The following is an 18692-nucleotide window of genomic DNA, read 5'->3' as shown; positions in this document are numbered from 1 at the left end:
CGGCATTTGTCAAAAGAACATTATAAATATTAAAAAGCGTTAGTTGGGATGCCAACTCAGCAGAATAATTCTGAATATTTTAGGAACTTCCTTCCAATCAAGTACTTGTATTTTTATCTTTTACCCAATCAAGTTTCTTTAATACTTTTTAGCCAATGTACAGTAACTTCCTGTGATGTATTTTACATGTTCAGGTTACGCCTTGCAAAATTGTCTATTTAATTGAAGTTTTCATGTGTATAGGCAGATTTCAGATCTTCAGATTTGCAGAGTTTCCGATTTTCGGAGTATATCAGATTGGAGACTTGTGGAGGAGGCTTTTGGACTCTAGACTTTAGATTCAAGACTTTGTGGGGGAGGCTTAGACTTTTGTCGGTCTAGGCTTCCCCTGGCCTCGGCATGACTTGTGATGTAAGAGCATGGCTTTCTGGTCGGTCAAGCTGACAGCGTTTGCAATAAACAACATCCACTTCAACTTGCGGCGTCACTGTGTAGTTGTATCCTAGTGGTACCTCTCAGCGAGTTAAATTCCCAGCTGAAGTCTTCAACCGTTAAAATAGCCGGCAACAAAGTTACTGCGTAGGTACAAACCCATGTTTTGACATAGATACCAAAAACTCAGTATTAAGTTCTGCAAGTTCTGTATCTTAATACTTTTGGCAAATATCGATCATAAAATCACATCAAATTTTTACATTATGGTGTGTTTTTTCTATTTTTCGGTAGGTCACCGTGCCCAGTTTTTCACTATTTGGCAAAGTGTAGCAAGTAATTCACAATTTGGATACACACTTATGATCGTCATTTAGGTGCTTTTCAGCGGGTTCCATCGACCCAACCCAATTTTGATTGATTCAGGCCAACTTAAACTGACATATCCAAATAATCCACAAATACATTTAAAAATGCATCACGAATATGGCTCTGCAAACGGCTGACAACATTTCTATATCGTCTCTACAAAATATTTATGTGTGTATCACAAACAAGGTAGTGACGAACATCTGCGAGCAGAACTGAGCAATATGTGTCTTTTTCTGCCTGTAAACCCCTTACAAATATGCAGCCATATGATAGTTGGCGGGGGGGGGGGACTTGAAAAATTTTGATCATGTTGACGGGGGAGGATTTGAAATTTTTTAGGGTATTGAGGGGATCTAAAAAAAATAAGATTTGCGATTCATCCAGTCCCCCTCCCCATTATTTGTGAACGTAGCGTTACTCATTTAAATATTGGTTACAGAAACGTTTGCTGTCAGTAAAAGAAGTTGCTTGTCAATCTGTGTGCAAATTAGGGACAGTTAATCACGGTTTACAATACTGGATTTTGAATTACACTGTGTATATATATATCTAATGGGGCCCGGGCATTTTCTATTGCAACATTACTTGAAAATGAGATCACCATTAACTTATTTGCTTCGCGTGAATAAAATAACATAAGTCTATTCACCAAAGAAATGCCATGAATATTCGTATTGTGTGCATTTTTAGTTTCTCATAGGATTGTAATATTGAGTTTATATGACCTTCTCAATCTCTACAAGTTCTAATCAACTACTGCAATCTGAGGTTTGTAATCGTTTGACAAATATTTCAAACTTGGAACATACAAACGTTCTTTTTTTTCTGACACAGAGCGCATGAGATGCCTGCTGATGGCTAGGGAGATATTACAGTTGATTCACGTTATTTATTAACCCCCGGCCCATAATGAACGAAAGCAAAGTTTGCACAGTGTAATATAAGAGGCCAAAGCCGGGCCCATTAAAGAGTGCAAAGTTTGCTTGAGTCCATTATCATTATGGACCGGGAGGGGTATATCACTGCCATTATTTAATAGATTTGGCGATGCCAGTGAATTTAAAGATGTGGAAAACATCAGGGTCACAATACTTGATGTCGATAATGGGATACATCATTAGAAAGAGTCTAGGGGATGGCGCCACAAAAATTCATTGGTAATGACAAGGCTATAATATATAATTAAAAACTGCGGCCATGGAAAAGACATAAGATAAAGTCGTTCTCATTATTAACAAGGATACAGGCATAACACGTTAACAAATAACAAATAAACAAGCAAACGCATTGCTAAATTTGTACGTCATCTCCTCTGTTTATGCTATTGGGCATTTTGCAGTTTGCCTCGGTTCAAAGTTGACAAACAGGAAGGCTATAAATGATTAACCATTACTATAACCAATACGTTTGCTGCAATTTACAATCATGTCGTGTTGGAAGGCACTGGGGACTCGTTCGGGAAAACCTGTAAACCAGAAACAAAAGATTGCTGCACTTCACGGAGACTTCTCGTCACAGGAAATCAATGCTGGTACGTTTGACTCTCGTACAGATAATTTTAACGCAATTAAAAGGTAATGTTGTCAGACAAGTGCCTTTATAACAAAATGGACGCTAGGATTTGGACTGTTGAGTGACTAATTGCAATTTGCGGTAAAGAAAGATGAACAGGGTTTGTACGCCATGTTTGTTATTTTTTATCTCAAATACCTCGCAAACTGTTTTTCACGTGGGGATTGGAATTATTTAGTCCTACCCACTTAGCTTTGCTTCTCATCAACTGCATTTCACCAGTGGATACGGTTTATACGATTGACTGTCAGCACAATTTTGTACTTGATAGAAAAATCACCAGAGAAAAGAAAAATGGGCGGGCACACAGTCCATGTAGCCGACAATGAGTTGCTAATAATATGCGTAGTGTACATTCTATGATTCGTTGGTAATTTATGGCATTTTGTCGTCTCTGCTGCATAGGAGTTCGTTCGTGTGTGGTGCTCCTGTTTTAATAAGACTTAAAAATATGTTCCGTTAGAATGACCAAACGAACATTTACGAAACAGCCCGATCAGTTTCTGATTTAAGAGAACACAATACACTAAATGTCTCGTGAATTCGAGTCATCAGAAATAGGAGTAACACCCTGAGTGTATGCTTGACTCATTTGTTGTGCTAGAAACGTTGTTCTACAGTCGAGAACTGGATGTCACATTCAACGACAGTATAATCATTTCTTTCACTATTCAGACTCTCAAATTCCTACAATAATTTTGCCAGCCACTGTTTGTAAAGACTTAATTTGAGTCTTGTATAAAGCAAATCGGTTGACGAAACATGAGTTTATCATTGTAAGAGACGGGGGTATTCATGACCTGAACAAAATAATTCATAGAATGGGCAATAAATAGAGAAAAGAGCCATTTGAAATGTCTTTTTAAATAAAACGGCAAAATCATGGTCAGTCATGTGCACAGTCTTATTACGAAGAACTTCACCTTTAGGAACAATGAAATTGATAACAAATGTGAAAACTCATAACTATAACAATTTTTAAAACAGTGAATTAATGTAAAGCAGATTGAATGCGTCCATTTGTGATTCCTGTCAAACGGTAAAAAATCAATGTTACTATTTATGAACGTTACTAAGCGCGTAAAGAATGGCGTTAGATTAGAGATTTTATATGAGTATGCCGTTTACTTGTATCGATTTGATCTATAGCCAAACCGACCTGACCTTCGTAATAAAAAAAATTCACATATTAAATAATGTGGACTTCGGGATAGGTATACCTGCATGCTATAAATCTTTCCCAATATAGAAACTTGAAGCTAGAACATATAAACACTCTTGGTATGACTACCCCTTTCCAATGTTTTAGTATCCATCAGTTAAACACCATGGCAGTAGTCCTCGACTTACTGCCAACAACTGTCAGAGACACTTGATATTTTCGCTCACAGTATCTTTTAATCCATTCTGCTGCTATATTTTAAAGGAATTTAAATCCACTCCAATTTCAAGTAGGCCCAAGGGGTACGGGTGTGGCTGTTCTAGATAATATACATTATTATTTTGAGCCTGTATTAAATTTTTAGATATTTATTTAAGAAAAATAGTAACTTTCACCAATCACCAACATATCCTAGATGCACTGGTTACATCGGTCGCAGGAGTCCCTGGCAATAACCTTTGAGCACAGAGTTCCGACGACAACTGTGCTAAGTGTTGTCATGGGCGTTCAGTAACTCTTCCTGTGCTGCAGAGCAGAAAGGAAATTTTAACCGAATCTGCTTAGGATTTCTAAACACCGATCAAATACAAATCTGATTTTATTAATAATATTCATAGCTAGTATAGTGGAACAGTGGTATTTAAAAATTTGTACGATGTTTCATGCGTTTTTAAAATGTCAGAAATATTACAACAATCAGCAATACGAAAACATACTACAATTTTTGTCTCAGTAAGAAAACAAAATAATAAAAATGAGCCACATCTTAGAATCAATTTAATAAATGTTACCACTAGGAAATTTTGCAAAGGAACCCTGAAAAACAAAGTAAAATAACTATAAGGGAAAATGAGACTGACCTGCATAGGCCTACTCAAGTCGGTAGCTTACGTAAATGAACTGAAAAATATTAAACATGAGTTTTCAAAGACAAGCCTCTTCTAATCTTCGAAAACCCATTCCAAATGTTACTCCACAGCTATATGGCGTAGAGTAAGCGTGGTAATACTCATTTGATTTCTGTATGCCACCTACCTCCTCAAAACACTTTATTTGACTGCTACACACTCACTCATTGGTATTGTAAGTTCAATTGATGGCAGTTACATCAAACCTGAATACCATTCTTCTCTAGATGGGTGACATAATAGAAGATGTATTTAGGATGGTTCACTGGGTGTTGTCATGGGACGACAAATGTAATAATCGGCCTGGATATTTGTGATAAATTTGAATAATGTGAAACTAGGAAATTCTGATTTCACAAATCAAGATATGAGGAATGTTTTGTACCATACGTTGTGAAATATCAATATTTCGAATGAGATGACTGAAACGCGAACAGTTTGACTGCCTCAACCATTATGTATCATTTCCACAATTTTTTTTCGATCATACGAAACCTAGGGCGCCCGAAATCCAATTCACAGCAAAGAGATATTGGTTATTTGTAGTTTGACTTAATAAATGATATAATTTTTGTTAAAAACTGTGTAAACTGTGGGAAATCATGCAAAGTCTTGTGTGCAAAAGGAAAACTTCAGTTGAGTTCGCAATTCAACAATAATCTTTTGTATTTTCTCATGAATTTATGAACTTTGCCTGCACGATCACTTGTAATTTGTCATCGCCTTGTGGCACCGTACACGGCCCTTATTTCACATAAGGTGACACGACTTCTACAAAGGCGCTATTGCTGGAGAAAATGAGTATACTATATACTAGGAATGTCTGAAAACAGTGTTGTTTTCTACACAACTTGGCAATAATTACTCAGTCGTCTATGCAACAGAAACCGAATTAACATATTTTGATCGCCACACATCATACCATTATGATTATACTACAGTCAATCCGCACTGTTGAATAAAAGTTCTGAGTTGCTCTCAAAATGTTACCACAAAATATTATCCATCTAACTTTTTAAGGACTGTAGCATGATTGTACGGCGCATAGATTCACACGATGTAGTCGTAAAAGAGTTGTTGGATTTTCTGTCTTGCAATTTCAAGATGCATGAAACTGTGTAAAAGATAATATTACGTTATACTTGAAGTGATTCATGTTTATATGAACTGAATCTCTAGGGGTTGACTCGGTTAGTTAGGCTTTCATATACACTCTATATATGCATATGAGTATGACTGCATCATTGGTTGATATTAATTTTAATTGGTAAAATCAAAATAATTGTAACAAACGCACAGGTTCAAAATATTTCATGTGTTTAACACCGAGTAACTTTGTAGTTTTATCAGTTATACATTCCCCTATGATACGATGTACTCAGTAAATGTATGTGAAAAGTGTTGTAGGATGCCGTGTCGGAAGGGAAAAGTGTGTTTGTTAGCATTAGAGTCATGTCTGTAAGAGATCGAGTTGTATTCATGAGAGCTTTATACCTCTGACAATAAGAGATTTGTCTGTCAAATTGGAAGGCATGTCTTTAAAATCATGACTGTGTTTCAAACTATTAATTTTCAGGGAGTTAGATTTATGATACACATATTGTCACCATATTCATGTGACTTTGAGCCTAATTTTTTAAGAGTACATGACAGCAACGTAAAGATCTCTGTATCGTTATGGCAATTTGGTAACCAAAAAATGATGAATTTTAAATTATGAATATTCAAAAAGCACCAAAACTCTAAATATTGTGATAATCATACATCAAAACAGGTCCAATTATCAGTAGCGCTACAAGGTAAAGAATTAACCAGGTCAATGAAACAAAGCAAAAATGACAATAACAATTAGGGTTATTTTGGACTGTTGCTTTGTGGTGGTACGTACAATATCCGAAATGGGTAAGTGTACCCTGCTAGCATGCCTACACCAGTCAAGTTGACCAAAATTTAGTGTAATTCTGCAAAGTCACCAAATTACCAGGAATGGTGTCATTCATCATTTGAGAAACAGACGTGTAACATTTCGATAGGTCTCCGCGTCTCCCTTTAAACTTCTCAAATGATTTCACTAATCTACTGCACCTAGAATCCTTGTCTCGCCAGTTTTAATGAACAGTCTCACTTGAAACGCAAAGTCTTAATTACAAGCTCTGCCTCATGTCAGTGTCTGAACCGTATACACGAAAAATTGTCGGCAATGAGCTCTGTGAAAAAAAAAAATGTATTTTTAATCTAAATGTTCAGGTACAACTTGAAAACGTGGCTTTAAAAACTAAGTTATTTAAGCGAGCATTTAATGACTGCTTTCTCATTTAGGCATTTAATCAGTTGTGTAAGATCACGACCTCTTGACTTTGAGTCGTTGTCATATTGTCCAACTGACACTGTTCAATCACTACAATCTGATTCGCATGTATTTTTTTCTTACTCTTCTCTTTACTTACCTCTGACAGGGACTTCATCTGATCCAATTGGAAGTGGCAATGAAGCTGCACAAAGTAATGCACAACATAACACTGACCCTATACCAAGTCAACTAGCCTGTGAAAGCCCTATTGATCCCTTCACTGTCATGCTTTTCAAATTATCACAAGACATTTCAAATGGTAAGATACTATCTGCAGTCGCGGTAATCAGACACACAGTAATGCTAGTCACTGGCTGGTCGATTAATTAGACTCCAAAAACGAACATGTGCGTAAAAACGCAAACCAAGTAAAAAACCTGTTTCAAAAGCGACGTAGACGGCTGATGTAGCTGGTCGTCTGTAAATTAATGTTGAAAAGCAGAAAATAAATACACGTAGTTACAAGCTCTCAGCGACATCAAAAGATACTTAAAATTTAGGCCAGGCTAGCTTTTATGTTTTATGCATTTCCAGTGTTTTTGTTGTGTTTGTAATGTAAACTTTTGTAGTTTACTCTTAAATCATATCGAAATGCCTTGTACGAAAACTGTCTACGCAAGCTATATATATGTAATGTCTTAAATGTTCGTAAACATTTCAATTTTCATCCGACTAGAATTTATTTATCAACTAATTTGCTGTTTAACATGTCTTATTTCCAGGCCCAATACTTGGTATTTTGACTATGTTTAGGAGATGAAGAACAAAAACTCGACATACAGAAAAATATTATATATTATACTCAGCAATTGTCCTTTTAAGTGTGCTCTAAAAAAGATTTGATTTATTGTTCATAATTGTGTCAATATTGTTCATTGTTGTTGTGTACTTTCTGTCACATCCGCCGTATAAAGTGAATAATGTTAAATAAATCTCTTTCTTATTGAAGAAGAGTTTGCGACATTTAGTAGCATTTAGTGACGTTGAGTGAGATTGCACTGAAATGTAGAGGGTATTGCTATTAACAGTCCATCCAATAGAAAAAATTGCAATGCATTCTGAATAGTTCATTTCTTGCTGACGACGAATGGCTTTTCTTGGTAAAAACTGTTCACGTTATTTCCACTTTTCAACAGACAAATTGAAGAACTTGAAACGTCTCTGCAAAGGACCAAAGATGTTGACTAAAAGCGAACTAGAGCCACTTAAAAATCCCTACGATTTATTCGATAACTTACGTTCGAAAGGTTTAATTCATGAAAAAGACACAAGACTTGTGCATTATCTGCTGCAGATAATTGGTCTGAATGCACTGGTGGAAAAGCATATTAAACCTTCTGCAAATCCAGGTAATTTAATACTGAACGTCTACTTTGATATCAGTGAGATCACAGTGTTAAAAATGAATTTTTCAATGTTGATGTGTGTCCGAACAACTAACTGTACATGATGGTTAGAATGGCTGTCAAACATACGTCAATGTAATGTTGATTTTGGAAGCCAGTGCTCACGATGCATATGATGCCATCATGCATATTTTATCGTTATTGTGCGTATGCACCTCATGCAAATCATAGCACGGCAATCAGTGAGTGAACGTTCATTCATGGTCAGTTACCGCGATTACATTGCAAGTTAAAAATTTGATCAAAATCATTTCTGGTTGATAGATTTTGTTTTGAAGTAGCAAGAACTGATCAGTTTCTGGTGGGTGTTGCTTGCATATTTCATGCTGATTTGCATGATTGATGATTTATGAAAAAATGGATGGATACCATGTGAACGGCTGCACAAAATTTAATGAGATTACACTAGGATATATCAACTGTGAAAGATATTAAAGGGCGACATTAGAGTTCATTGCTAATTGGCATATTCAATTGACTTTCATAATTAGTTTATAAATATATTTATGGATCGACTTGGCCAAAGTTGACGAAACTTGATATGCACTTTGAAGATTACTAGGATATAACATTACTAACTGGAAGTCATTTAGCATTTTGAGATCAGCTAATTACTAATTTGCATATTTAACGAACTTTCCTGATTAACAACATAAGACTGGAAGATTTTAGCAAAGTTTATAAAGCTGACTTTGGGTTTTAATGAGACAATGATATTGCATTAGTGAAAGATATTTTGCATTTCCATATCCGCTAATTGATAGTTTGCATCAAGTAACATTCAAACCTGAAAGGAATCGCAAAAAGTTGATAAAAGTGCTATGTTCATTGACGATAAAGTCATATAATAGCCATTTTGCATTTATAATTTGCATATTATAGTTTTGCACATATAGCACAAAGTATGGCATACCAAGGCATAATCATACAAACTACAAAATACCGAAGGAGGATGAACACATAAAACAAGCAGTGAAATTTACGTGTCAGACATTAATAGATGTGATATTTTCGTCATCGCAATACATTGGGCCTATAATGAAGTCATTTTGTTGGGCACTACATCACGTACACAACACAGTGTGCAAAATGAAACGCGACGATCACCCTGAAGACAAATATGCATTGCATTTCTCTTTTGACACATTCATTACTGTTGAATGCACTGCATAACTTTTAAAGTCAATCGTCTTCACTAATGTCGGATGTCAGCCAGCATTTTCTCCTATGTAAGTATATTGTAACATAATAAGAACGTGAACGGCCAGGTGATTGACTTAGTACAAAGTCTGAATCGTTTGAACTCAAAATCATTTTATCACCCAATGGAGGAGTAGAAACCGAAATGGGATACAAAGCTTTGTGTGCATATATATATTAATATTTTGTATCTGAGTTAGACTGTGCTGATAGAAGCCTCTTTTCTCTTAAAGGAACTTTAACCAACAAGACGGCAACTCTTGTTAAACACCTGAAGGACAAGTACAAACGTCACTACTCTAAACTTCTACCAATTCCATGGAATGATGACATTTGTCTCAGTCTAGAAGAAGTATACACAACACTGGAAGTTAAAGAGATGAAGAAAGGGGGTCTTAAAACGGGTACAACCTTAGAAAATTTTCATGACGTGTTTAAATCGTTGGACAACAGGCGTATCAGGATAGAGGGAGCTCCAGCTATGGGAAAGTCTACACTATGTAGGAAGTTAGCTTACGATTGGTCTTGTGGTGAGTTACAGCAGTACACACTGCTTTTCTTTCTGGAAATGAGACACATAGCAAAAAATAATATGATTGACGAAATATTAAACCAGCTCATTCCGGGTGACTTCGAACTTTCGAAAGAAGAGATTTCGGAAGTAGTTTCTATGAACATAGTATCAGTGTTATTTTTGTGTGATGGTTTAGATGAACCTGATGAACATAAGGTGACAAATTCTGAAATTCCCAAACTTATTTCGGAGAATCTGTATTCTTGGTGTACAGCTGTTGTCACAACAAGACCATATCTTTGCAATCGGTATTTGAACAAATGCGATTCGCATCTATTAGTTAAAGGCTTTACATCAAAACGTAAGGATGAGTACATTTTGAAATACTTTAAGGATGACATTGAGACAGGTAATTCACTGATCAAACAAATAAAACATCAGGAAGAAAGTAATGAATTGACGGAAGATCTTTTTGAGAACCCATTACATGTTTCATTTCTGTGCATACTTTGGGAATATCACAAAGCAAAAAGGTATTATTTCCCAGAGACACTCACCAAATTATACTCTGAAATATTAGAATGTATCCTAAAAAGATATTGTGAGAAAAATAACATTGAATTGAAAAATGATGAGATACCCGAAAATGTACTTTGTGATAGGGACACACTAGCCTCAGATTCCTTTAATGCTTACAGAGAGGGAAAAACAAATTTTGATAGATCTGAGATTTCCTCTGAAGCGACTCTTAATTTTGGATTATTAGTGAAAGATCTTGGACATGCCATGAGAAAATCTGAACAAATTTACTTTTTTTATCACATGACATGGCTTGAATACTTCACAGCATTACATTTGACATCTCAACTGAGATCAAATAACACCAAGACTCTTACGAAATTTCTTAAACACCCGAAAAAACACTTACAAATTTTAAAATTCGTTGCTGGCATTGTTACCAAAGAAGAGGGCAAATTGTTTTTTGATGAATTAAACAAAAAACTAAAGAATTTATATGAAGAGGTGCTGTCACTGAAACTTGGTTGCAGGGATATGGAGGAAGTATTGCAATCTCCTCTGGGCCTTTATGGTGATTTTATAAAATTCGTGTTAGAATCAAAGTACCCTGAAGATTTTATTACTTGCTTAAATGCATTAAGCAAAGGAACTATTGTTTACAGTCATATAAGTAATACCTCAGAAAGCTATTCAATCCCTTACTTTTTATGTGGTTTCGAATTACAAAATGTAATCAGATTAGATAGAACATGCTTGAGTTTTCAAGATTTCCTTCTAACGCTGCAACTCATCAGTAAGACTTACATCACTTTTGACAATTTACATGTGCATGGACTTGAAGACAATATCAAAAGCTGTTTAGAGGTACTAAAAGAAAATCCAATATAAATGAAATCTCTCACTATTTATTCAGAAACCAAATGGACACTGAATGATATTGATAATTTGAAAGGTATAATGAAAATCTTCAGGGGAGAGAGTATTGCCTTATCGCTGAATGTTGATGCAGCAAGTGGAGGAAATAAAAATGCATTAAAACATTTAATTGAAACCATTAAAGAAAATAAATCGCTGAAATGTTTCAAATTTGAAGCAGATCAATTGGATGACATACTGCAGACAATGCTACACAATGGTAAACAAGAAATCATTTGCTTGTCTAGTGGCTTTTCTTTGACAGATGCATCAGTCAATGCATTATGCTGCTTCCTTGAAAACTGTGATACTACAGAGTCATTAAAATTGTCTATGACTTATTTCAGCCAACCACATTTAATAAAAATTAAAAGAGCATTAAGGAAAATAAGCCCAAGCTTGAAATCACTGCATTTTTTGAATTATCCACATAAATTTCACACTGCTTTGTCAACAAACATGACAGTAAGTGATATAGGCATGTGCATATTTTTAACTACAATTGAGGATAAAATACATCCTGAGGATGAAATAGATAGAGAGGATGAAACAGATAATGGAGATAAAACAGATCATAGGAATGAAACAGATAGTGAGGATGAAACAGATAGTGAGGATGAAACAGATAATGGAGATAAAATAGATCATAGGAATGAAACAGATAGTGAGGATGAAACAGATAGTGAGGATGAAACAGATAATGGAGATAAAACATACTGGTATACAGAAACAGTGTGTGGTGTTATAGAACACAACAAGTATGCCAAGTCAATAACATTATATATTCAATGTTTAGTAGATGACAGAGATTATACAATGTACATTATCAAACGTATAGCAGAATCTTTGCAGGCAAGCTTGAGGCAAAATAAGGTGCTCAAACACTTGAAGATTTATATACATAGGATATTGCATGAGAGTTCTTTTATTAAGCTATTAAGAAAACTCAGCGAAGACATAGAAACAAATCAGTGTACTCTGGATTCAGTTATGCTAATTATGCAAGATATGCAAGGCACATGTCGATGTGAGGGATTACATTCAGTAATATTATGGCCCAAAATGCCAGGAAATTGGTATCAACAAGTTATACATCAGTTACAGAACTTCACTATCATCTCATATGCTATACCTCTAAACAGTGTTCCAATGTTAGGTAAAAAGAGTTTTCATTTTTAGAAATAAATACTGTATCACAGTATATTTGTGGTCATTGTTACTAATTTTGTTGTTATCATTGATTTACATTCAGACAGTGTAAGGCAATCACTCTTTTTGTAGAGACTTCTTCAATAATTTATTTCCATTTTTCATTTAATAGACAGTCACAGCATGTTAAAACTATGGAAGATATCAATAGTCATAATGAACTGAAATAATTTCCTAATTTTGTTGAGGGAGGTACAGAGTGTGGCCATATTTAAATAAATGGTAAGAGATCTGTTAAGGATGAATAATGTTATGTCTTTTTGATGCAGTAATGAACACTTTTCTTGAATATTAATAGTTATTATTCACTGCCACTAGTCTACATAACAGCAATGTATGAGAACAATAGTTTGATCAAATTGTGAGTTGTTGAAGTCTAATCAGGTTACATATTATTGATATTGTTAGACACAATTTTCTTAAATTTTGATTGTCACTATTCATTGACATAATATGTTTAACAGATTGTATAGATTACAATATTTACTGTTCTAAAACTATTCATTTAAAGAAGTGCCATTCATCCTTTTTGAGTTCTCCATGGCACTGATATTGATATCTATTATGGAGGAAATTTACACAATCACTTCTCTGTTTATACATTAGAAAACCTCAAACCATTTCAGTGATTTTTAAAATCTCTTGTTTCTCTTCAAATACATTTCCGTGTGTCTTTGCATTATGTATGTTTCATTTCAATGTGACAAGTTCAAAGATACTGTAAAGTCTTACAAATATTTCATTATCAGTAACGTTTATACATTCCACATTTTCCTTTGTTTGTAAAATACATTTTCTAGCTGTTTTATCGATGATGTGTTCAACCTGTAAATACAGTTTGTATGTGTGTCATGTCCAATGTTACAATTGAACTTGAACTTATTTATCAACAATGACAAGACATGTACCAGTACTGTATGCAATCCATGATGATGGCAGGGAGTATACTTTGTATTGTGAACATACTTTTGGGAGAGGAGTAAAAAATGTACCCAAGGTACTTGTTTCCTGGCAAAAGCACACTCATTTACCAAAAGTGGCAGCTACTGGCTCATTTTGGTTCACGTTGACATTTGTATGTCATTTGAAATATATCTTAAGGGGTCTTGTTGTAGGATAAGAAACTCTTCTTAGTAGTTGTAAGACCCGTCGATATTCCAACAACTCTCTTTACTTTTAAAGATGTAAGCTGTACCAAAGTCTACAGCTGACTCTGTGAAGAAAAACAAAAGAAAGAATGATCAATAGTGCAATAAAATTTGTGTGTACATGGAAAAAAATCTGGTTTTTGCTTCTTTTATGGCAAGGCTTCACATCTTGACGTATATTTTCAGCATTTTTTGTGCATAAGAAAACTCATCAGTTGACATAAAATTTTAATGATATTGTAACTAAATAGTGTGTACTTGTTTCATCTGGGGCAAGGCAACACAACTCGGAGTGAGTACATGTATCTCAGGAGTGGACTAGTTTGTGTTTCTTTAGAAATTCCTTTTCAAATTTGAGATGGACAAAAAGATTTCTAACATGGTAGTCTTAGTATTTTGTCATCTCTTTAAAGTGATTTTGCCATACTGGCATATTAAGAGTCTCTTTAGTCATGTGACCTCACTGGCAAAACTCATATTGCCTTTGTTCAGCGCCTAGCACATCTCAGCAATATATGATGAATACGCTAGAAAGTTGTGAGAGAAATAGCAGTAAATATGATGAATTGAATTTCAAAATTATAGATAAGTAATTTATCCATTAAATGAAAGAAAAATATTGCAAAAACTAAAATAAACTTGTACTGCCTTGGTATAAAGTAAAAGAAGATTCTTCCCTGTGACAAGGACTTCAGTCCCTACCACAAACAATATATCATATACAGGTCTATCTCAGCAATTTGGAAAACCAAGACTTATGGTATTGCCATACCACTGTTCTCTACCAGCTAGTATTTGGTGATGTATTAGCAGTCTGGGTCATTTCCAAAATCGGCGACGCTATACCATAATATTTTTTCCCTAACATTAGCCAATCAGCGGCCAGCATGCCATCAGTAAAATTTGTATTTCCTGGCATTACCTCCACAATTGTGTTCATGGTTATGTACGCCATAGTGTGTTGAACTCTAAACTCCTCCACTGCACCATTCTCATACCTTTTTCATGTATTATTGTAGACCCGTGTCAAAATATTGTCAGTTGTAACACTTGGCATTGCACATTTCAAAGGAATATGGATGTCATTTGTGAAATAACAATTATAATCATGTCATATTCTGTCATAACCTCGAACAGTTGTGTGGCCGTGCACTCTGTCAACACACATTCAAAATCGTGGACCATTTTTAGTCTGCATTGGACAACCACAACTTAGGTATCATTTTAAAGCTGACATCTCTCTTAGGGAGCCGTCATTATTTATGGCGGGGGGGGGGATGTCGAAGGAATCTGAGGGGGGTCACTCAAAAAATCAAAAGCTACAAGGGGGGTTGCTCAAAAGTGGAGAACAAGAAAAAGGAGGCCACTCAATTTCGTTGATATGTACTGAAGCATTTAGTGCATCCTGAGTTACGAATTAATACAACAATAATTATTTCGCACCACATCTTCGCTCTTGTAAAAAAATCCTACAAAGAACAGCACTTGCATGTCATCAGGGCACTGGATACAGACCTGTACATCAGCCCCTGTCACAGCAATGGAACCTCTTTCCAACACAGACCAGTACCACAGGGTTTAATCAGGGTCTGTACAGGGCCTGTCGAGCTGTCGCAGCAGCAATCCATTTTACTGTATAGATATTTAACTTTCCCAATTTGTTTTTTTTTTTCATGGTTGGCAGGGGGAGTTACTTGAAACTTTGGAGTTTCTAAAGCAATTCCTCCGGACCCCCCCCCCCCAGGCCGTAAATAATGACAGCTCCCTTAATTCTGGCAAATATGCCATAGGCGTACCTTCACAAATGACCTTGAAAACAGTATTTGTAATAGAGATGACGAATATCTACAAAATGATTCTTGGTACTTGACAGATAAAACTGGTCGTAGAAATGTTGTAAACATCTCGACTATTTTTTCAATTTCCGGACTAGTTGGTGGCCATGATCTTCTGCAGAACTCATGGATCATGTTGACAGTTGAAATTTGTTGAACCTCATAAGACAGGCTTAAACAGGGGCCGAAAACCACCAATCACTCTTGGTGGGTGATTTGTGACCCTAGGCGTGACTTCTACTCTATTAATTATGTGATCCAGTCGATGATTGGCTTATAGTCAGAATATATTATCATAATGAGTCGCATATTTTGGAAATGACCCGGACTTATAAGAGGTACATTATATTAATTGAATGAAAAGCATTAACAAAACCCCCTACAAATTTAAATATGCTTTTTACTCCACACCCAAACATAAACTCTGTGATGGGGCCTCTACATGTACCGGTACTACGAAGCTGTGGAACAGATTGGGGAGAGAAAAAACGGCTTGTGCTCTGATATACAGATCTCTATGAATCCAGTAATGGCATACATTGGTATATGTATGTTCAATGATGTGATCACAGGGGTGTTACAGGGCCATAAATTTCATGCTCATGATAATCAGTACATTGTACCTGTTATAACTAACTAGACACAGATCTGCGCATACACACGAGACACACTGTGAAATCTTTGCTCTTACACACATATACTGTCAGACTGTTAGATGTTTTTTGCGGGTGTATACTGGTATATATAAACCAGAACGTCTATCATAATTACAACACAGACTGCATCTCGGCATTAGCACAACTGCAAAATTTTGATACCATTTGTTTTTAAAGCACAAAATTTATGATTACGTTAAATGTAACTGTCTCCCCTTCAAACATGATAGTTATGGAAGCTCAGCCTTTATTGTCAAGAACACATGTCAAGAACTGTAAACAACATGACCAGGACTGCAACATGACTATTAAGAAAGAATGTACCTCAGGGATAGATTAAGGACTCTCAAATTTTTCTATACTTTTCTGGTTGACCCCATGAGAAGGTTAATTCATTTTGAATCTCTTAGAGTCAGAAAAAAATTTCACTGTTCAGTCTGTTTTTGAAAATCGAAATTTTATTAATTTCTTAAAAGAGTTAACAAAGGGATGGCGGTCATTTTGAATTTCTCATATTTCTCATATAAAGGTTAAGAAATTGTTTCTCTAGTACCACACTTTGCACTTTTATTTTTGATTTGGTGAAAATATTGGTTGATAATTTACATCGATGAAAGTTTGAGTAAGTTAAGTCTTTCACTTTTCACTCTTTGCATAAATTTAGAAATTACATGAAATTTGTTAATGTCAGCCTCCATAATATGTACAATTTTCTACCATCAGTATGAATTTGCATAAGTCATTGTTGCATCAAGTTGGCTTTAGAGAGGGCGCACTACATGGGAAGAAAGGGTTTCTATAGATAAGGTGCTCAAATCTGTAATTGTGTTGTATCGTATATACATGTATGTGTGTCAGGAAATGGAGTTTAAAGTTGAAAAACGTTCACAATCAAATTGTTTTAGTACTGAAGCTGAAGTTGAACTTAAGATAGTATGCATCTCGAAAGTAAAAGGCTCACAACTTTTGCTCAAACTTTCCTCAAGGAATCTTTCAATCATTCTTTTTCAAAATCCAGAATAAAACTCGGGGGTCATCGTACAAATTTTGGTATAAGAGAATCAAATAACCCAAGATTTACCGATATTTAAAATTCAAAATAGCCGCCATCCCTATGTTAACTCTATGGAGAAAAATACAATTTTTGAATTTCGAAAAACTAAGCCAGTGAAAAGTTTTCTTACACTGAGAGCTTTAAAATAAACCCCTGCAAGGAGTATATCAGAAAAGAATTGTAAAAATTTGAAAGTCAGAATATGCTTCCCCAAGGTGCGTTCTACCTTAAATTACTGTGTCGTGTGATTGCATACTTGAACACTTCTATGCTCGTCATTTGCTGTCATCAATAATGGCTGACAATCCACGCAGGACTACCGCTAATTTCGAGCCCTGAAAGGTATAACAACCTGATAGTTACAATTTTGCTAAATTTTGATACTTTTCTTCAGTTTTTTAGCTTTTTGTTTTAACTCCATTCTCTTGTTTTGCATTTTATCATGTTCAAATATTCACTATCCAGACTATCTGCACAATCTACATATTCTACATATGTGTTATGTATACTCTCATTTTGCTGTCAGTTGCATTTCGTATACATTTACATGTAAATGTCAACTCATACTGCTGTATATTCATAGTTGGGCTGTGTGATGATGTTTAAAGCATTTCAATATGATTTTAAACACTGGGGCCCGGGGCACCGAAGCCCTTTGGACAAATATGGATGGTGAGTAAAGAAATGAAATAGGTTAAATGGGAAAAATCCAAACAGTACCCGTTCATAGTTGGAAAGGGCCAGTGTTACAGACAATTTTTTTGTTTCATCCATTTTCACTGAGAGTGTTATAGAATGAGGGAAGTGGAGAAATGACAAGTGACATATTTACCACCATTCCAGCAAAAAGGATAGTTGGCTGGAGGGAGCGATACACTGCTTTGTTAGTACCATAAGTTTGTAAACTTGTTCTTACACCCCGGCAAACCTCGAGCTACAGCAGGAGCATATATGTGTACGTTGGGAGCATGGATGTACAAAAATGTTGGGAGAGAGTTGCGTTAGGTCAAATAGTAAATGATTATAGTGTTCTTGTAGTGTTTCTTATGACATCTACATACGTTTGGAACAACCACAACAACACATTAACAGTGTGTTCGTTGAATTTTATTGATCAACAACAACAACACACGATGATATAAATATAAACAACAATACCATGCAATGATGCATATACAAACAACAACAACCACAACAACAACCTTATTACAGGGTTTACTGTGGTCACAGTGTGACATGTACTTATCTTCAGTCTCGTCGATTGATGTGCACGTACCTGGAAAAGATAGCAGGAAAGTGGCGGGCATGGCAAGAAGTTTTGGATGTCAGCTTCCAGGAGTTCCATACAAGTATTACAAGTAAAGTTTACTATGTCTGTGCCTTCCGCTTCGGCAAGAAAAATTGGCGCATGCGTACTATCATCACTGTGAAAGTTGATAA

The 18692-nt window shown here is 35.4% G+C and overlaps 1 protein-coding gene across 1 annotated transcript; it reads left to right on the top strand.

The window, feature by feature from the left end:
* Positions 1-6344: 6344 nt before the first annotated feature.
* Positions 6345-13828, top strand: LOC139117714 (NLR family CARD domain-containing protein 4-like). The gene is made up of 4 exons (XM_070680957.1): positions 6345-6348; positions 6903-7055; positions 7933-8145; positions 9636-13828. Exons 1-4 carry the CDS (start codon positions 6345-6347, stop codon positions 11321-11323), a joined length of 2058 nt encoding a protein of 685 aa, XP_070537058.1. The 3' UTR covers positions 11324-13828.
* Positions 13829-18692: the final 4864 nt, after the last annotated feature.

Source organism: Ptychodera flava, chromosome 18, assembly GCF_041260155.1.
Source record: "Ptychodera flava strain L36383 chromosome 18, AS_Pfla_20210202, whole genome shotgun sequence".
NCBI classification, from domain to species: Eukaryota; Metazoa; Hemichordata; class Enteropneusta; family Ptychoderidae; genus Ptychodera; species Ptychodera flava.
Note: the sequence above shows the minus strand (reverse complement) of the source record. Positions and strands in the feature narration are given on the sequence as shown.

Coding starts and splice junctions, on each gene's coding strand:
- LOC139117714 (XM_070680957.1), top strand. Junction 7,056..7,932: donor ATCACAAGACATTTCAAATG/GTAAGATACTAT, acceptor ACTTTTCAACAG/ACAAATTGAAGAACTTGAAA. Junction 8,146..9,635: donor TAAACCTTCTGCAAATCCAG/GTAATTTAATAC, acceptor TTTCTCTTAAAG/GAACTTTAACCAACAAGACG.